The sequence below is a fragment of the Fundulus heteroclitus genome, chromosome 3, assembly GCF_011125445.2.
Source record: "Fundulus heteroclitus isolate FHET01 chromosome 3, MU-UCD_Fhet_4.1, whole genome shotgun sequence".
In the NCBI taxonomy this organism is placed as follows: Eukaryota; Metazoa; Chordata; class Actinopteri; order Cyprinodontiformes; family Fundulidae; genus Fundulus; species Fundulus heteroclitus.
The window spans coordinates 24,893,469-24,912,684 of record NC_046363.1 but is presented as its reverse complement, the minus strand read 5'-3'; the positions used below and the strand labels follow the sequence as shown (position 1 = coordinate 24,912,684).

The window sequence follows — 19,216 nt, the reverse complement described above, 5'->3', positions numbered from 1 at the left end:
TAGTCATTCATTAGAGTATAATTGAAAAGTTCAGCTATCTCAGTAATTCAGACTGATGCTGTTTTAAAGGCTTTATTTCTGTAAAAATTTTCACTTCCAGCTAATAAAACCACAGCATTAGAGATTAGAAAATTGCATCAGACCAACAAAAAACGCAAAGAATTTCATGCAGAAATGTGGATTTCATGAAGTGTTTGATATCAGTTTATAGGTTTTTGCTTTTTTTCAAAAGGTACTTTTAATCTGACAAACAAGCCTCTAAAGTATGCAAAATCAAATTTATTGAATATGACTGTACAAGAATAAGCATATTTGGAGTTCATGGAGATTATTCTTTATGCTGTTGTTTGATATTAGGGAATGTTTTTGAATTAGTGCCATTCTATTGTTTAATATAACTGTGCTTTTCTTTTACTTCAGTCTTTTTTACTAAAAAACATTTAATGAGACAGACACACTGTTTCTGTAATAAAGGAGACGACGAGGCGGATATTTCAGTTCAGAGTTTACTGTGCATTATGTTGAGCGTATTGTGCAACATTTCAAATCAGCTTAACAGAATGACCTTTTTGCATGGCAACATGCATCATAAGCACCACGGGAAATAAAAAATAAAAAGTATTCAAGCATTAGATAAGTGTAACACCAAATCAAACTGATGCTTCTCAAATATTTCAGCAGGCTAGTTTGTAAGACTAAAGAAACAGTTTTCCCTGAGGTTATACCTCAAATCCAACACACACAGGAATGCAGTAAAACACTGTTCAGTGAAGATAACTGATCAAAAAATAGGCACTTAATCAATCAAGTTCCTGAAGAGAAATATGGCTTCTGTAAAACAAGGCTTAAAGGAAACAAAACAAAACAAAACAAAGAAACAACTCATGGCTCAAAGAACAGGGATAAATACATAAACGTAAACATTTTTGACTTAAACTGTGTGTTCTTTCATCCTAAAAATGCACAATCACTATTTTACTTTATAAACACCATTTACTGTTGTTTTATTAATACAGGCAGTTAAGTGGAACACATTTGCATAGGCGTTTACATTGTGCAATAAATACTGATTGTCCTATGCTGGTGCATTAGCAATTATAGAGTTTTGGTCAAATCAACCCTATCGACTATCGGTTGGTTACTTTTATATTAATATAGCACTTACACATGCAATAATACAGGTTAGAAAGGTGCTACATTTAGGCAAAGAGCAGTGTATCAGCAGTCTGATATGCAGTATTCTGCAGTACATGTTATCAGTGTGTAAGGCAGTGTGTTTTCTAGTATAATCTGATACTATCAGGTGACACTGAGCGAGGCACTGGGATTACAGGCAGTAGTATTTTGTCTTTGACCTTTTTCCTTTGGACAGACGGGCAATCATTTCAGAGCGTGCTGTCCAGCGTGTTGTAGTTGTCTTTGAAGTTCTTCAGCTCCAGAAAGGGCCTGGCCCTCTTGCTGCGCTGCTGTGCTGCAGACGTGAGGTAGGTGGTTTGGGTCGGGGAGGAGGCGGAGGAGGAGGAGAAGGGGCTGGTGGGCTCGGTGGTGCCACTCAGGTCTATGGCTGCAGACTGGTGGTGCTGGCTTGACGCGCCGCCGCTGGACCTCACGCTGAAACAACGGAACGGAGAAGCAGATTTGTTTACTGCGTCATCGACATTCCAGGGTGGGATTAGCATAAACAACAAACGGGGGGGAAAGGGGCAGCGAGGGGAGAGGTTGCGCTTTCTTACATGGAGGCCAGCTCAGTTAGAGCTTCCTGGTACTTGAGAAACTCTGCTTCTCCAAACGCCTGAGGACACAAACAGGTAGAGCAGAGAGAACTGAATCAAACAACCATACAACCATAAACATCCAGCCTGATAAAACACCAACGTTTATATCAGGAGGAATGCAAGGCATCTGTGATGGAAAGCTGCGTCAAATTTGTGAAATAATTTCCAAGAAGATCAGAAAACTACATTACAAGTCTGTAGGAGAGATGCTAACGAAACACCTTTTTTTTTTTCTTTGATATTATATAGAATTATGTGTTTAGAAACAACAAAACTACTTAGATTGAACTGCTTGATTTGATAAACGTTTTTAAACCAAATGTATTAACTCAAACCGACATGGAACAGTGTTGCCGCACACTACCGATGTTACCACACTTAAAAGTAACGCGTGACGTGGCAGAAACCGCTGACCTCGGCCCCGTGGCGTGCTCTGTTGTAGCCATCTAGCACCGTGTCTATCAGAGAGCGCTGCTCATCTCTGCACCCGCGGTGGGAATTTCGCAGCTGCAGCAGCCAGGTCCGAAATATTTTTCCAGTAACAGCAGTGGGGGCGCCACCCAGTTCACGGAAAGGAAGATCTAAAGGAAGCAAAGGTACGATATTGATGTAGAATACTGGGTTACTTCTACCGCAATTAAAGAAAAAAAAAAAACTAAAACAAGACACAGAATATTACCAGTGTCCTGGGCAGCGTCTAGTGCTTTCATCCTGTACAAGTAGTCATGAGAACCTACAACAAACACACACAGAGAGAAATGTTGGTGTCACTGGGACCATTCCTGATGGTTGCAGTAGTGATGTATGGTGTTTGTAGGCTCCACTCACCAGACTGTGGTAACTGCGTTAAACGGTCATCATCTCGGGACAACAGACGAGGCTCAAAGTGGATTTTCCGGACCTGGCACAGCTTGGCTTCAATTAGTTGTTTCAGCTCCTGGAAGACCAACGCAAAACGTTAAACTGATGGAGGAACAACTGAAATGCTTAATATGATGTGTGTGTTCCACCTTAGGCGCATTGTGGCCAATGGGAGCATGCGGTCCCCTCCGAGACCTCATGGCAAGGCCCATAACTTGTCTTTTTATAAAGATGAACAGCAAAACAAACACCTGAACGGGAGTTAGAGGGATTTATGCGTGTATAGTCACAACGATTAGCCAGAACATTAAAAACCATCTGCTGGGACACAGAAACTCTGGAGTTTCTTTTTCAGCAGATTACAGTATCTGTCTGCTTTATTCAAATCAAACTGTCTCTTCAGCTGTCTCTCTACAAACATACAAAGTGAAAGACAGGAAAAGCCAAAAAAAAAAACCAATGAAAATAAATAAATAACACATTTTAGGATAACTAAATTTGATTCCTACAGAATTCCGAGCAACGTATTTGTTTATTTTCTTTTTCATTGGCTAATTTACTTAAATTGAGTCTGGCCAATAGATATCTAACTGCTATAAACTTGACATGCAAATGAAACAAGCATGGGCCAGTTACTTGTATGTTAAACTAAGGTTTTAAAAAGCTAGTTTTAAAGCTTCAAACATTTTTTTTTTTATAAAACTACTTCTACAATTTAAAGCCCTTTTATGAGTTTTCCCTGGCTGCATGGGAGCACAGAAAAACCGAGCACAGCCCCTTCCCTACCTGTTGCTGCAAACAGCCCATCAGCTGGCTGAAAGAAGCTTACGGTACTGCCCGTCTCCCTAGCTTACAAAAAAAAAGTAATATTTGGCAGATTAGACATATTTTCTGCTGCGAAAAACGGACAGTAAAGTTGTAGAAACGAATGGTGCTTCACTGTTCAATGCTCAGGTAACAGTTTTACGTCACAAGCACCATTTTTGTTTAGCAGCTGACTAAATATCACTTGATAATTCTGTGCAGCACTTAAAAAGTATATTTGCTATAAGCTTATATATATTAACATTATTGTTAAATGTAATATCACAACTCTAAGATAGGAAGTTATTTTTATTGGGAATAATTGTTCTTTGGTTTAAATAAAAGCAGTTGGATCATGTGCATTTTTAACTTTTGAATTTTTATAATTGTGGTATAATAGTACTTTTAGTAAAGGTTATTACTAAAATTGGTTTCATGGGGGGGGGGGGGGACTTAACTCAGTATGAGATACTGAGGTAGAGACTTCCTCTGACATCTGTAGCTAGTAGTTACCAGTTTATTAAATTAAATAGATAAAAAAACACACACTCATTTATTTAGGCAGGTAGTTGGGTCGGTATGTTGACAAATTAAACAGAGTGACGTTACCTCGACTCAAGTGAAGTTGCTCTTCTTCCTAGTTGTTTAATATGATTCAAACTTAAGAAAACCTTAAACAATCAAACTCACCAGACTGCCGTAAGTCATTACAAGAACAACGTTGACACTTGAGAACAACCCGTCGTTCTCCATGTTGTAGATTTTTTGAACACAAGAACCAGCTAAAAATCGGTTCTCAGTGCGTCCTAACTTTAATCCTCACCAGAGACGAGCTGTACGTGTATTAAAGACATTTTAAAGCTGTTCAAAAGTAACAGACAACCGGAAGGTTCAGGTAAAGTGCTCGTTGTAGTTACATTCCCCCCGCCTTTGTTGACTTCCGTAATAGTCACGTGACTGATAGTGCCGTAAAATAAAATTATCTGACGGAAAACCTGATAGTTGAGCGAACATATAGAGATTATACTTTGAATTTGTGGAAAAAAAAAACAGAAGATAATTTTTATACTTAGAGTAGTGAATGAACATAAACGGGTTATTGCTTTATTCTCTCGGCGCTGAAATGCACGTTCCACCAGCGGAGTGCGTTTCACGGCAGCAGCGCCCTTTTTCGGTACAACACCTGCGTAAAAGCTCAGTGCGTAAAAGTCACCGAAAAACTGAAGTCACTGGCCGCCATCTTGCTACTCCCTAATCTCAAAGAATCCCATAGGATTTGGTTGCAACAAGCAGTTTTCTGGCTGTGTGAAAACGTTTCATAGGTAATTCTACAGTCAGTGGATATACTAAGACTATCAACTACTAGGAAATTATGTGCTGAAATATTTTACATGTTACTCGTATTAAATATATATATATATATATATATATATATATATATATATATATATATATATATATATATATATATATATATATATATATATATATATATATATATATATATATATATATTTTTTTTTTAATAAATAAAATGCTAAATATTTCAGCACATTACTTTCTCAGTACTTGATAGTTTTAGAACATAACATAAAAGTATATGGCATTTGACATTTTAAAAGTTTTAAGCCCCCCCCTGAACATGAGAAAATCCGGCTGGTGGCTTCAAAGCAACTCGTTGTAACAGCGGGCTATTAGCACTCCGAGTGCTTACTGTTAGTACATCCACTGACTGTAAAATTACCTGTGAAACGTCTTCCCACAGCCAAAAAACTGCTTGTTGTTGCAGCCAAATGCTAAGGGGTTCTATGAGAGTAGGGAGTAGCAAGATGGCGGCCAGTGACTTCAGTTTTCCAGGCCAATCAGCAATCCAGTGAATAAATAGAGATCAGTGGTAAAAGTAACCCATCCATTTTCTTACCCGCTTAATCCCTCATGGGGTCGTGGGTGCCTATCTCCAGCATTCACTGGTCTGTTGCAGGGCAACACAGAGACAGACAGGACAAACAACCATTCACGCACACACTCATACCTAAGGACAATTTTAGAGAAACCAATTAACCTAACAGTCATGTTTTTGGACTGTGGGAGGAAGCTGGAGTACCCGGAGAGAACCCACGCATACACAGGGAGAACATGCAAACTCCATGCAGAAAGGCCCAGGGTTGGATTTGAACCCAGAACCTTCTTGCTACATGGCAACAGTGCTACCCACTGTCCGCTGTGCAGCCCTAATAGAAACCTATGCAGCTCAAACATTGCCTTGCTCGTTGTGAATTACAATTTTCACGAGAAATGAGTGTTACATCATGAAGAAAAGAGGACAGCTCACCAACTTATAACTGCTATGAGAAAGGCTCTTGTTTTCTGGTAAAAATGTTTTTAAAGAATCAAGTTTTTCCTATTTTATTGCTGTTTTTTTACTATTATTATTTACTTGCTTAACTATTATTTATTTACTATTACTGCAAGCAAACCTACCTAACTTGTTAACAGCATACCCATTGAATTTAATGCATTCTACTACTTATTTGTTTAAAAAAAACTGACAGCGTTTATAACTCCCTTTGGTATCAGTTACATGTTGCACCTAAACACAGAAAATTGTTTAAACTCAGCTTTCTTTGTTTTCCGATACGATCTTGTAACAAAACTAAGAGTGGAGGGCCCAAAGAGCGGCCCCAAGCCACTCTTAATGTAGCAATGCTATGTCCACGTTATAATTATAATAATAATACAAAAATTAACAATATCTGCAAGATAGGAAAGAAAAACCTTATACAAGACTCAAAAACAGTGTTCTTAAAATGCCATTTACCTCTGAAAATATACAAAATCACTCAATTCAGCTTTATAAATAGTTTAATTCAGCAATTAAGTTTATTATCATCAATATTATCATTGTAAGAAAAAGATTAAAGTGTTTTATTACACCACTCATAAGCCTACAATGTGTAACACTAGGACTCAGAGCAACCCAACAGACCACTGGACAGTCACTCAGTTTGACCTAAATCCTTGGAACAGAACTATCTGACTGACGCAGCTCTGGCTCGAGAAAAGTGCCACTCACAATATGGCGGTGACGTTGACATACGAATAGCCCTCTTTATACAACTGACGTCCTCCTGCCTTGGTTTCTGTTGCCACCTGCTGTTGGTTTCACGCGCTGAACAAACAGTCAAATCACATTCAAACGAATCTGTACAAAATAGGCGAGATGCAGAAACCCTTGTGGTTAGACTAATAATAAAGTAAATTAAGTGTATTAGACTTCGTTTAGATGCCCAGCTTTTTTATCCTACTTCTGAGTTGTTTTGTTCTGTGATGCAAACTTGTCATTTCTCATGACATTTAAACAGTCCTACACTATAAATAAAAAATTTATTGAAAGCACCCGTGTGTCTATGTGAAACAGACCTTTGCATCCATCTGCAGACACACTGAGGGTCTTTCTTCTGTCACAAACAAGGGTGGGTGTCTGTGGAGTCCTGCCTGAGCTATTTACACCCACTCAGGCTTGTCCCAGCCCAGATATTCACCAAACAACCCACCATCTGTACTGCAAATGTTTCAGTGGGGAAATAAGATTCTAGCATGTTACTTGAAATCTCCGAGTTTAATCCAGTTTAGTTTGACAGGCTCAGGCAGACAGCAATACTTCTCCCTTTCAGTGCAGCAGCAACCACAGTTTCCTTTGTTTAAACGGAAGACAAGACGAGAAGCAGGTGCATGCAAAAAAAAAAAAAAAAACAGTGCCAGCAGCACGATGAGCCCCTACTTTACAACAAGTCCCGTAAGTAAATTTGTTTTTAATAATGTTCTTTACAACTAAGTTTTCTTTTTGTGATTCTGCAGAATAAATTTTTGCACACTGTTCTACTAACTGAATATTGATTACCAGCAACGTAGGACTTTCTGTGTTATGAGCATAACTTAGCGTCTCAACCAATGTGTCTGTTATCCATGCTGTTTTGTTGAAACTATGACATCAGGCAGTTACACTCAAAACATTAATATCCCTGCTGGTGCTTCTGGCTCTGGCCTCAGCTTAGGAGTGCTCTGTCATCGTGGGGACTTTCTTTATCTGCTCAACTCAGTTAAATCGACTCTGGTTTGCTCAAAGTTGCAGTCTAAAGATGCGTGATGAATGTATAGGGTACACGTAAACATGTCCATTAGTAGGTGTTGGTGTGTCTGTGTGCATATACCGGCTCAAAGAACACAGTGAAGGTTTTGGAGTGGTCTAGCGAAAGTTTTTAGACTCAAATTCTTTCCGAATGTGATCCTACAGCATAAAACAGGCTTGAAACCCCTCTAATGTGGCTGAATTAAAACAATTTGTCCCCGATACTGTAAGACTTACTGGCTCTAATTGTAAGCACATGATGGCAGCTGTTACCGACAAGGGTGCCACAGCCAATTACCAGGGCAATTACTTTTTCACACCGGCCCACTTTGTTTTGGATAGTCTTTTTTGCCTCAATGAATTAAATGTCAGTTTTGTTTTTGATAGAAACCTTGATTTGTATATCTGACGCAAAAAGAAAAAAAACAACAACAACAAAATCTATTTTTGAGGCAGCAAATGCTCCAAAATACTCGGCAGTGGACCATGCATGACAGTCAGGAATGCTACTCTGCGAGGGGTGGAAAACAACAATGGCAAAGAGGGAGGAGAGAGAATGACACACAGAGAGAAGCTGGTAGGAAGCAAGAAAGCGAGGACAGGAAGTCAAACCGGTGTAGCAGGTTTGCGTCACTGTACGCAGTCCATCATGCAAAGCTGATGGAAAGAAAAGTAGAGCGACAGAGAGCGAGCGAGAGAGAGGAGTTAAGTGCTGATGTCACCGCTGAGCGCCGTCCACATTATGTACCGATACGATGGCTTAGGATGTGATCAGCGGACGCATTTTGTGAAGGTAGGGTCAGTGCTTGTGTACATATATGTGTGGATTTATGAGCAGCTTTGTTTCTTTCTGTTAACGCAGCTTTAAAGTTTAACCCCAGGTTACACAGATGGGAGGAAGAGGGAGCCTGCAGGACAGGTGTTTCTGTAAGCTGACACTCGAACTCTGCTACACTGGAAAGCACCTCTGAAGGCTATTATTAAGAGAATACTTACTGTATTATAGACTTCAAATACTTCAAAACATGACAAGTTATAATGCTGTGCTTGTTTAAGAGTTTCATCTGAACAATTTATTTGATTCTTTTATCATCAGTCATCCACCTGGGATAGTTTCACCTGCTTGAAACACCTGTTTCGTTGTTGCCACATGCTCTGATCACTGATAAGTCATTGTCTGGTAGTAGTATTATCTTTCTCTCAGTGGCCTGTATGTAAATCAAAGTAGTTTTTACCCCATCTATTGTTATACTATCTGATTATTATATCTGATTCCACTGGCACCAAAGTTTCCAATTGGTTTGGCTACCCCAATGAGACCGATACACACTGCCTAGAGACTGGTGTTATGGTGGTGATTTAAAAGCATTGTTTTTAGCTGAGTAGGATTGCTGTTAGGTGAGTTTTTCCAGTTTTTGGTTCTGGTTTAGCCAACAAGTTGTCTTGAGCTTGTTGCCTGTATAAACAGAAGTCAGGATGAGTGTTAAAAGCAGAGAGCTGGTCAGTGACTGAGTGTTTGGTTTTACTCCGAGGGGAGTATCAGGAAGGCCGTGAAATGTGGTAAGTTAACAGAAAAGTCTGCAGAAGGTTTTTAACTTCTGGGGTCTTTTGCATTGATTTCCTTCCCATTAATATTGTTTTGTACAGTCTGTTGGAAAAGTTTCCATACAACTTTACTATGTTCACAAAAACCCACATGAAGTAGTGCATGATAATGAAGAGGAAAAAAGGACTAGATGGCTTTTTGTTTTGTTTTTATACAAATACGAATCTGAAAAGTCTGGCCAGTTAATGAATCTGTACATGAATTTAATTTTGTAGACTCACATTTTGCTGTTAGGATGTTCTATTTTTTTCTGTCTCGCTTTACACATATAGAAAATTCACCTTCTTCATTGTAAAACAGCTCAAGCTCAGCCAGATCAGAAAGAAAACGTAGGTGAACAGATGTTTTGGTATGTTTATAGCCCTTGTTCAGCTCGATTTTGGTCACTTTAGACAAAAGCACCTTATTCTACATGTTTGCTTTCTCTGTTAACTGGCTTTTGTCAAACGCTAAAAAGGCCTTCCATGCCTTTCTTCTTGTCACTCTTCCACAAGGAAAGGACCAGTTGGATGTGTAGTCATTGTGATGCTATTTGGTGGCTAATGTTCTCCAATAAAAACTCAGAGGCCTTTATAGTACATCTTTATTTATGCCAAAATAAAATCAGACTTACATAGACTAAATGTACTACTATCTACAAAATCACGCTGTTACTTTCTGAGTTTGATGATCCTCTGCCACTTGAACCCTGTTTGACAATTATTTTTTGGTTATACATGTCAAAGGAGTTATCACTAGTCAGTTTTAAACACTAAAATATCTGCCTTTTTATGTTTGGCAGGTACTTGAAGTTTGTTACTCAAGCTGAGTTTGGAAATTAGAAACATCTGGGGGAAAACAACTGGACGAGCAATCAAAGAAGAGGATCTAATTGTTAAGATGAACCAGGGACGCATCACGAGGATCTCAGTTTTGAATTGATGTTTTTCATTTTTTGCAACAATCTTTCAAGGGGATTGTAAGTGGATGAAGCGTTTCACACTGAACCCTAAATGACTGGAATCTGATAAACATCGACAACTTTCTCTTTTTGGGAGCTACAATTTAGGAAAAAATAATTTCCTTGTTAACGGTCAGACAATGGACTTCCTCCATCCTTCAACAAGTGAAAACATCCCACAAAAGACGAGCGGACGCTTCACTGTCCGTTCAGCTAACTCTCCCTCATACAGTCTCACTCGCAGCCCAGGTATGAGGAAGAGACAGACGGCTCAGAGTGTTAAAGGCACCAATGGTGCAAACAAAAAAGAGGACATAGGTGTTGCCCACCAGACAGAGTTGAATCAGAATGGCACAGCAGAGAGAAAACACCCTGAGAATGGCGCTGATGTCGGAGGAACCCCGACGCTCTATAGCCAGGGGAGGACAGAGGGGAGGAGATGCAACCTGACAAGCAGAAGTATGAATTTAGGTTGGAAAGCGGGGGTAAGAGACCCTCCTCAGAATGCCAGAGCTGGCACATCCACATTGTTAGGTAAAAGAGCAGCTGGAGATTTTAAAGAACCACGGACAGAAAATAAGAACATTTCCATAGGGAGGACTTGTTCTTTAAAGGGTTTCAAGTATGCTGTTCCAACTCACACTGAAGGCAATAGCTCAGTAAATCAAGACTTTGCTGACAGAGCTAGTAAGGTCAGCACACATCCGGTCAAATTCAGGTCTGAGTCTCCACCCCAAGCGGTACAGAGCATCCAAGAGCGGATACAGAAACTCTTTGAGTCTGCTGGTGAGACGGCAGTTGGGGGAACCTTTCCCAGGCGGTTCTCTTCGAGCGACGACTACAGTCCAGTGGGGAAAACAGTGGCATCCATCTGGGCACCAAAGAAAGTCAACCATACAAGTACAGAGACTTTAGTTCCTCTTGAGATAGTCGAGTTCAATGGGAGATCAACAGGAACACTGAGGCAAGGGCAGCTAAACAGCAAGTATTTAGTAGAAGATAAGTGGGGGAGGGAGACACTGGATACGGGCACAAAATCCTTGGACAGGTTCAGGAGCAAAAACACGGCTGCAGCTCGTATCAGGTCTGCCAGGGCCGCAGCAGGTATGTCACAGTCCCAAACAATTGTAGGAGATACTACATCCACATTTCAACAAGAAGGGGCAATCATAAACCAAGAAGACTGCAGAGCAGACACGACTGAAAGAATTAAAGTGCAGGGGAGAACCAAAGAAAGAGATGAAGCAACAAAACAACAAACTGAACTGAAACGTGGAATCAAAGAAGGAGATGTGTTTGAAACAAATCCAGGGAAGGGTACCCTGCAATCGACAGAGAGGAATATGCTTTCAGAGAGCGGGACTTCTTCAGCCAGTGTGAGAAACAAGATCAGTCAGTTTGAAGCTCTCACACAGAAAGCAACAAGGCAAGCCCAAATGTCGAGGAGGACCTTTTCTGTACCCACACAGCTCTACAAAGCCCAGGAGGGAGTGAAGAAGAGTGGGTCCGCCAAAGATATTGGTGAGCGAAGCGATAAGTGGGAGACAAACAAAGATAGTTGGATTGAAAAAAGAAAGAATACAGGAGTAGAGAGATCTTTATCGGTGGACGAGACTGGAATTAGTTTAGGGAAGTCAGAGACAGCTGGAAGTAATTTATTCGACAAAAGCAAAAACGACCTCTCAGGGGATTTAGGTAAATATTCCAGCCGCAAGAAAAAGCTACAAATCCCTCTTAATGAAAGAGCTCAGCCGGGTTTCTTTTGCTTTGACGAGACAGATTTCATCAAACATTCACCAGCACCAAACACCAAGGACTCAAATATAAAAGATATGAAAATGAGCACTGTGTCATTAACGCGCGGATCCGACATGCAGCCATGGTCACCATGTGAAATTTCTTCACCTGTTAGTGACGATGAAAAGACCCCAACAAACACCCCTCTGAACACCTCGCCTTTTCTTTCACCCGTCAAAGAACCAGAGTCTATATTTCCTTTTGGAGATAATACAGGCCCTCCTGTCATTGGACAAGAAAACAAACACAAAAACAGAGACTCTACTCTTCTCCCTCCCACCGCTCTGTCCCAGAACGACGACTCAGACGTCTTCATAACACATGAAGACAAAACTGAAGATAAGGAGTCTCCGCACCTGCCTGCTGACAGGTCTTCCAAAAACAACTGGTCGGAGGTCTTCAACCCAAATGTCAAGACAGAATTGCCAAAAGGAAGGAAACAGCTAACTGACCTGAAAGCATGGATAGCCGGCCTGGAGCCAGATTATAAATGCTGGGATGAATACATGCAGGAGTCAGAGGATGATGATGAAAGCACGCAGAAGGACAACGATTCAAACTATGACTCGGACTCTGGGGATTCCTCTGTGACCATAACCAGTAACATTAGCCAGTCAGACAACAGGAGTTTCAGTGTCAGGTAGCTAACGTTTTCATTATCAGATTTATTGATTCACTGAAGTCATAGTTAAAATAACTGACTTGTTTAATATTACACTCCTACTGTGTTGTAGCCTTTCAGAGTTGTGTAGCTTCTCTGGTGCTGACAACGAATCGGATAATGACAGCGATGATTGGGAGCTATCGGGCAGACGATCTGTCTCAGTGAGCTCAGATGTCTCTGTCTTTTCCTGTGTCTCTCTGCTTCCCGCCGAAGAGCTAGACAAGCTAATAGATGGCGTCAAGAACCTGGGGGACGAAGCCTTGCAGGTACAGACACCACATCAAGTCTTTTTTACTTTGCTGTTGAACTCAAAGCTTTAGTCAGTAAGAATGTTTCTGCATGCTGTTTCTCTACACAGTCAGGCATAAAAATGTGACCACCCCCCAAGTGATGGGTTGGTCTCACTTGTTGCTAACATGGCCCTGACCCTTTGAGGCATGAACTTCAGTAAACTCCTCAAGGTCTGCTGTAAACATCTTGCATCAAGATGTTTACAGCAGAGGTCCTAAGCCCCCAAAACTATGAGGTGATTGGACATGTCATAAATAACCAGCTACAGTAACATGTTTTGTGGCTAGGACCTCATCAGCTAGTTTTTACACCCCACATGCATCCGTGAGCCAATGTGAAAAGTCCTCTGTTTACCACGCTTCCTATTCTGGACCACTTTTGATAAAAAGTGACCACAGTGGACTGAAACACCCCAAAACAATCTGACACAGTCTGGCTGAAATCGTAATACTTGCCCATTTCTTTCCTGTTTCATCACCTCTGTGGAATAAATGTACAAAGCCCACACAGTAACAGGCACGGCATTGAAGAGACCATCATTGTAAGGCTTGCTGTATAAAGTTAAAAAAACAACAACTCCAAACCAGAGAGTAATGTGATTCTCCTATATATTTCATTGGCAGATATTTTAATGAGATATTCAATGCTGTGCCAATGTTATAAACCACCCATCACTTCTTTATCGTTAATTTTCAGTGAGCCAGACTTTCTTTAGAAGTTTACTTTCTTAAGAGTTTTTAGAGTGTCTGGTTAAAAAACGGAAAAGTGGATGTCAAAATTACAGGAAAAAATAAATCAAAAAACATAACAATCAAAAAACAGATGAATAAAAAGACATGCCATGATGGAGATATAATCCTTCAGTTCATAGTGTACTGAATTTCAAGTTTTCAGCCAATAGTTCTTTAAGAATCGCTTGCTTTCATGTCTGTCAAACTGTCACCTTTATTTTTTTTGTAAGTTTTCCTAAAGGAAACTGAACAAATTGTTTGTGGCAGACTGCAGTAACCAAAGGCTGAAAGAACCAAATGTTTTTTTTTTTCCGTTGCTGTGTTGTCTGTCTTGTGACAATGCAACACTTGTTCCATATATATATGAAACCTTTGTTCTTCTAAAGGAAGAGTGAGAGCACTACATATTTCATTTGTTTGTTTTCAACCAAGCCCCTTTCGGTTCAGTAGTAAAAATGTCTGCTAAAGTGACCTGTCTGCATTCCAGCAGCATGTGCAAGGCCAGCATACGGAGGATGTGTGAGTGTGTAAATGAGGACGTTTGTGTCAAGTTAAACCCAGATTTAATGTGTGTCCATGGGGCTCTGCATTTAAATGGATTCTTTCCCTGTGTACTTCAAAACTTAATTTTCCAAATGTGTTTCTAGATTAACAAGTGTTCTCATTACATTAACAACATTGTCCCTTTTGGATTCTTCTTTTTTTTGTCTGTCATGCAGGACTGCGATGATGTGAATGTGGTGGTTCTTCACAAGGAGGTGGGAGTAGGACTGGGTTTTAGTCTTGCGGGGGGTGTAGACCAAAACAAACCTATCACGGTAAGAAAATACGTCTTTTCTCTCTCCCAAGTTATTAAGTTATTAAACTGTTTTCAGTCTCCTCATTTTTCTACTGTCTTATCTTGCTGTCAGGTTCACAGGGTTTTTAACTCTGGTGTTGCTGCCCAGGAGGGCTCCATTAGAGAGGGAGACAAGGTTTTGTCCATCAACGGCACTGCTCTGTCAAAAAGTACTCACTCGGAGGCTCTGAAGATCCTCCGAAAGACAAAGTCTGAAGCCATGGCAGTGGTGGTGCTAAGAAAAGGGGACCTCAGAGGTGCCTCAAAGTTGGGAGTGCTAGAAAGCAATGAGACAGAAACAACAACTCAGTATGAGACAGGTGAGAAGCGATGCTTTACAAGGAGCTCAGAGGACATATTAGTCTTTAACAAACAAACTTACTATGTGTGTGTATTTTTACACCTCAAAGGCCAGCGTGTGTGCGTCCAACTACAGAAGAAAAGCAGTGATCTTGGTTTTAGCCTGCATGGAGGTGTAGGATCCAGTGAAGGGAACAGGCCACTCACTGTGCAGTACGTCTTCCAGGGTGAGAACTGAAGCTTAATTAGAAAACTGTAATATTTGTGGATGTCCACAAGTACCATCTAATACATGTATTGGGTTTGGACAAAAAGTATTAATGCTTATTCATTATCAACATGCTCTTTATTAACTTTGTCCATTCCGCTATGAAAAAAAAGTCTCAAATCTGTTTTTCTGTCTGAATTAATGTCTTGGTTATCAGAGAAGTAATGTCCTTTACTTACATGTAATTAAATGTACCAATACCACATTACAGACCTACTAACTAACTTACTATTAAACATTAGGAAATTCCTCTTTTTAGGAGCAGTTTTGCATATTACATTGTATAAAACCATCTCATAAACATATGTAGATGTTATTGTATCAGTAGTCAAAAGCAGTCATGGCCTATAGTTTAAAGTTTACAACCTGTTTGCCTTGCGATGACCTGGATAACTGACAATTTACTCGGGCATGTTTACAACTTTTTGTACAACGTTAGTGTAGTGTTTTAGCAGGTAATGAGCTAATGTAAGGTTGTCAGGCTTCCACCTTTACTTTGTGCCACCTCATCTTAGTTTAGCTGTAAGTGTAGACTTTGACTAGGACACTCCAGATTCAGACCATTGCCCTGCTGTGCAAACAGAGTGCGCTTGAGCCGAAGGTCATGAACCGATGGATGGCCCAACTTTCTTCTACAGGTTTTCACATCAGAGAAAAAAAAACACTCCTGGTTTTGAGACGATAAATCCACCACGATGTTTGATTATATGCACTGTTTTCTGAAATGCTTACGCCTGATGTACAGGACACACACACGCCTTCTTAAAACTCCAGCTTTTGTTTCACCGGTCTGCAGAAGATTTTATTACAAAATTTGGGCTTCATAACAAGGTGTTGTTGTTGTTGTTTTTTTGGCCAATATGAGACAAGATATGGTTTTCCTTTTGGATAAAAGTGGTTTTGACGTTGGATCTCTACCATTGATGCTATTTTTGCCTAGTCTCTTTGTTATTTTTGAATCATGAAGCCTAACCTTAACTGAAGCAAGTAAGACTTATTGTTGGGGTTTGTTATGACCTCCTGAATAAGTTGTCAGTGGACTCTTGGAGTCATTTTGGTCAACTGGCCACACTTGGGAAGGTTCGCCGCTGTTTCATGTTTTCTCCATTTTTGGATAACGTCCCTCGCTGTTGTTAACTGGGGTCCTGAGTTTTTGTCACCCTATCAGAGCTGAGAGATGGCCATGGCTTTGTTTCTCGTCTGTTGTCGAATGTCTGTTAAACTGGGCCATGCTATGTCGTTTTTTTAAGATGATTTTTTTTATCCTACTTCATGATGTCAGACACGTTCTATTTCTGGATTCTACTAGTCTGGTAGTAATCAGACCTGGATGTGGCTTGATTAAACTGAACTCATCTTTTAAATGTGGTATTGTTGATTGTTTAAAGGATTTATCATGGGGCCAGGCTGATTTGGAAAGCTTTATTCAATTAAATAATTAACCAGGTCTCTTGTAAATGATATCTTGGATCTCAATGAGACAACATGTATAAATAAAGGTTAATAAACAGACAAACAAAAAAGATCTTAATTTAAAAACTGCATTTTGCTTTTACCCAGATTATCTTTGTCTGATATAATACTTGGTGAAAACAGCTGTAATATGTAAGGCGGCAAATATTTTGTTGCACCACTGTATGCGTAAAAACAGGACTTTAGCAGTGACATCGGTGAAACTCAAAGTTTATTTTATTTTTTTAAACCAAACTGACACTAGTTGTTTAATTCCTCATTGAATTGATCTGTTTATAAATTTGTTCAACAATCCACTTTTTTCAGTTTTGTGTCAAAATATTATTTATGTTGAAAGTATCTTAAATTTTTCATGTACTTTACCAGGATAAATATTTGCCACCAAAGATTTTAAATAGTTTAGAAGCTTACTCTAAAGTGATACATGTAAACAAAAATACAATGTGGCATTTCTGTGAGGGAAGATTTTATATTAAATGTTACATAAATGTTACATAGACATCAGGATTGGCTTTTTTTCTTTACATATTCCTGTCAAAAGGTTTATCATACATTTCTTGAAAAGTCTCAGCCAAATATAAATTGTTAATTTTTTTTTTTGTTTGTTTGTTTCAGGTGGTCCTAGAGACAAGGTGTTCTCTGGTGATGAGATTTTAGAAATTCAAGGTATCAACGTGGTGAAGATGACTCGTCTGACGGTGTGGACTTTCATCAAAACTCTTGCCTCCGGGCCTGTGGAGGTGGTGCTGCGACGCCCGTCTAAACTTACGCAATCATGAGGATTGTCCGGATGCCTCACTTTGTTTGCAATTCAGAGAATGTGGATCAACCAGAAACTGGAAGCTTTTCATTTGAGGACATCAAGTTCTGCCATGGAATACAACTTTAAAAATAAACTACCTGGGATTTAAATGCGTAGGAACAAACAGTCATCATGACACTGCGCTCAAATGACGCCTAAAAACCAGGTCAAAGGTGTGGATTCTTCCCCGTTTCTCTCGTTATAACATGATCTACCTCAAGGCCTGGGATGTTTCTTGTATTAATTTGTATGAATGTGTTACACATTCATACAGTCAACCAACATTTAAAGCATAACATTTTGTAAATATATAAAAACTTGGCACTTAGAAAACCAACAATGTGTTTTATTATGAAGAATTGCTTTTAGTGTTGAAATGTCTTCGTCATAAATTAGAGCTATTTTATTAAATTGTGAATTACTTTTACCACGGTGACATGAAGATTAACATCCTGTTTTATTTTTTATTGATTTATGTGTCAATGTTATTAATGCAATTATAATTTTATATAAATTATTAAATTTTCCTGTGATTAACATTTTATTAACATTTTAAGGGTTTATTTAGTCAAAAGAAGCACCTTATAGTTTTATAATGTACATTTTTGCAGTATTGTTGTCTCTTTGTTTTAAACACTGTTTTTTTTTGCTGTCGCTGTAAGGCCTGTTGGTGCAGTTTATTGTAAAAAAAAAACGGTGCGAGTCAGAGGCCTTTGCTTTCTGCTTTTTAGAAAGAGAAATGTTGACAGAGACTAAATTTAAGAAAATGTCAGGAAGAACGACATTCTTCTTGTGCTAAACAATACAAATACTAGAGACAAACATTACTAAGCACAATTTAAGTTAACAAAAGTCCAACTTGTAGAATACCATTGCATGTAAAGCACTTGTACATTCTGAAATTAATCAATAACCAGATATTGATCATATTTAATTGAAAAAAAAAAAACAGAACTTCAACAAAACTGATTTATTTTCTGTGTAAGTTAAACCCTTGGAGCGAGACATGGTGTGAGTGTCAGGTTTTCCTGGATTTCCCTTATAATAAAGCCAAGATAACGATATCTAATAGTCGGTGCTAAGCACTACGTAACAGGAGCTTGTTAAACATTCAACTGTATCCTGATAATGAGGACACAAAGAGTACAGAAATACATACAGTCTGTAGATATGTCATCAAGCTGTCATCTAGTCATTATTGATCAGATCCAAAACCCATCTAAGGGCTATTTATGCAAACAGACGCAGACCTGATAATACGATGTCATCGCCTGCAGGTGGATTAAATGTGGCCTTGGGATGATTATGAGGCAGTCATTCAATAATAATTTTTGTGAGGTCCAGGGTGCAGTTTGCACAGTTAGTGGTGATTTGGAGAGCCATATAATTTGTTGCTGTTGTTCTGTCTCAGGTTAAAGGGGATATATCATGCAAAATTCATTTTATTCTAGCCCTTAAATTAATGTTGTTGTTTTGTTTTAATTTAGTCTGTCCATGTGCTGCGTGGTTACATTTTGTTTGGCTCATATTTTTCAAGCCATTCAGTTTTCTTTGTTTTCTATTACTTTTTCTGAACAATTACCTCACAATGCTGAAAAACCTTAGCGATGCTTCTTCGTAAAATGCACAGTGCAGTAAAACTACTCCTAAAAGTAAATGGTGTTCAAAAAGTTACTGAAGCAAATGTAACTGCTTACTACTCACCTCTGCCCCCAGCATACTCCAAAAATTGCTGATCAGGATGCAACCTGGAGGGGTGTGGGGTGTAAAGGACCCTCTTTACATTTAAGGAGACCACACCCAAACAAGTTGCTCTCATGTGCACCTCAGAAGAGGGTCAAAAGAGGGGTTCTCATATAGACCACAACTGAATTATTTAAATGTGAAAAGGAAGAAGGTACAAAAAGCATGATATATCCCCTTCAAAGTCAGCATAG

General features: G+C 39.3%; 2 protein-coding genes across 6 annotated transcripts; one reads left to right on the top strand and one right to left on the bottom strand.

Annotated features, from left to right (window-relative positions):
* Nucleotides 1-487: 487 nt before the first annotated feature.
* On the bottom strand, nucleotides 488-4,383 carry c3h1orf43 (chromosome 3 C1orf43 homolog). Of its 2 annotated transcripts, XM_012865752.3 has the most exons (7): nucleotides 4,131-4,383; nucleotides 2,786-2,887; nucleotides 2,604-2,712; nucleotides 2,455-2,508; nucleotides 2,190-2,356; nucleotides 1,734-1,792; nucleotides 488-1,611 (listed from the first exon to the last, which is right to left on the bottom strand). In XM_012865752.3, the coding sequence occupies exons 1-7, from the start codon at nucleotides 4,191-4,193 to the stop codon at nucleotides 1,386-1,388; spliced, it is 780 nt and encodes a 259-aa protein (XP_012721206.2). In that variant the 5' UTR covers nucleotides 4,194-4,383; the 3' UTR covers nucleotides 488-1,385. The 2 variants fall into 2 exon arrangements, with proteins under 2 accessions (XP_012721206.2, XP_035989920.1); XM_036134027.1 differs by lacking the exon at nucleotides 2,786-2,887.
* A 2,623-nt stretch (nucleotides 4,384-7,006) lies between these two features.
* Nucleotides 7,007-18,248, top strand: si:dkey-92i15.4. Of its 4 annotated transcripts, none has more exons than XM_036134008.1 (7): nucleotides 7,007-7,236; nucleotides 9,957-12,552; nucleotides 12,647-12,842; nucleotides 14,318-14,416; nucleotides 14,510-14,756; nucleotides 14,847-14,963; nucleotides 17,093-18,248. In XM_036134008.1, the coding sequence occupies exons 2-7, from the start codon at nucleotides 10,256-10,258 to the stop codon at nucleotides 17,254-17,256; spliced, it is 3,120 nt and encodes a 1,039-aa protein (XP_035989901.1). In that variant the 5' UTR covers nucleotides 7,007-7,236; nucleotides 9,957-10,255; the 3' UTR covers nucleotides 17,257-18,248. The 4 variants fall into 4 exon arrangements, with proteins under 4 accessions (XP_035989901.1, XP_021173776.2, XP_021173777.2 ...); XM_021318101.2 differs by lacking the exon at nucleotides 7,007-7,236 and adding an exon at nucleotides 8,259-8,362; XM_021318102.2 differs by lacking the exon at nucleotides 7,007-7,236 and adding an exon at nucleotides 8,432-8,496.
* Nucleotides 18,249-19,216: the final 968 nt, after the last annotated feature.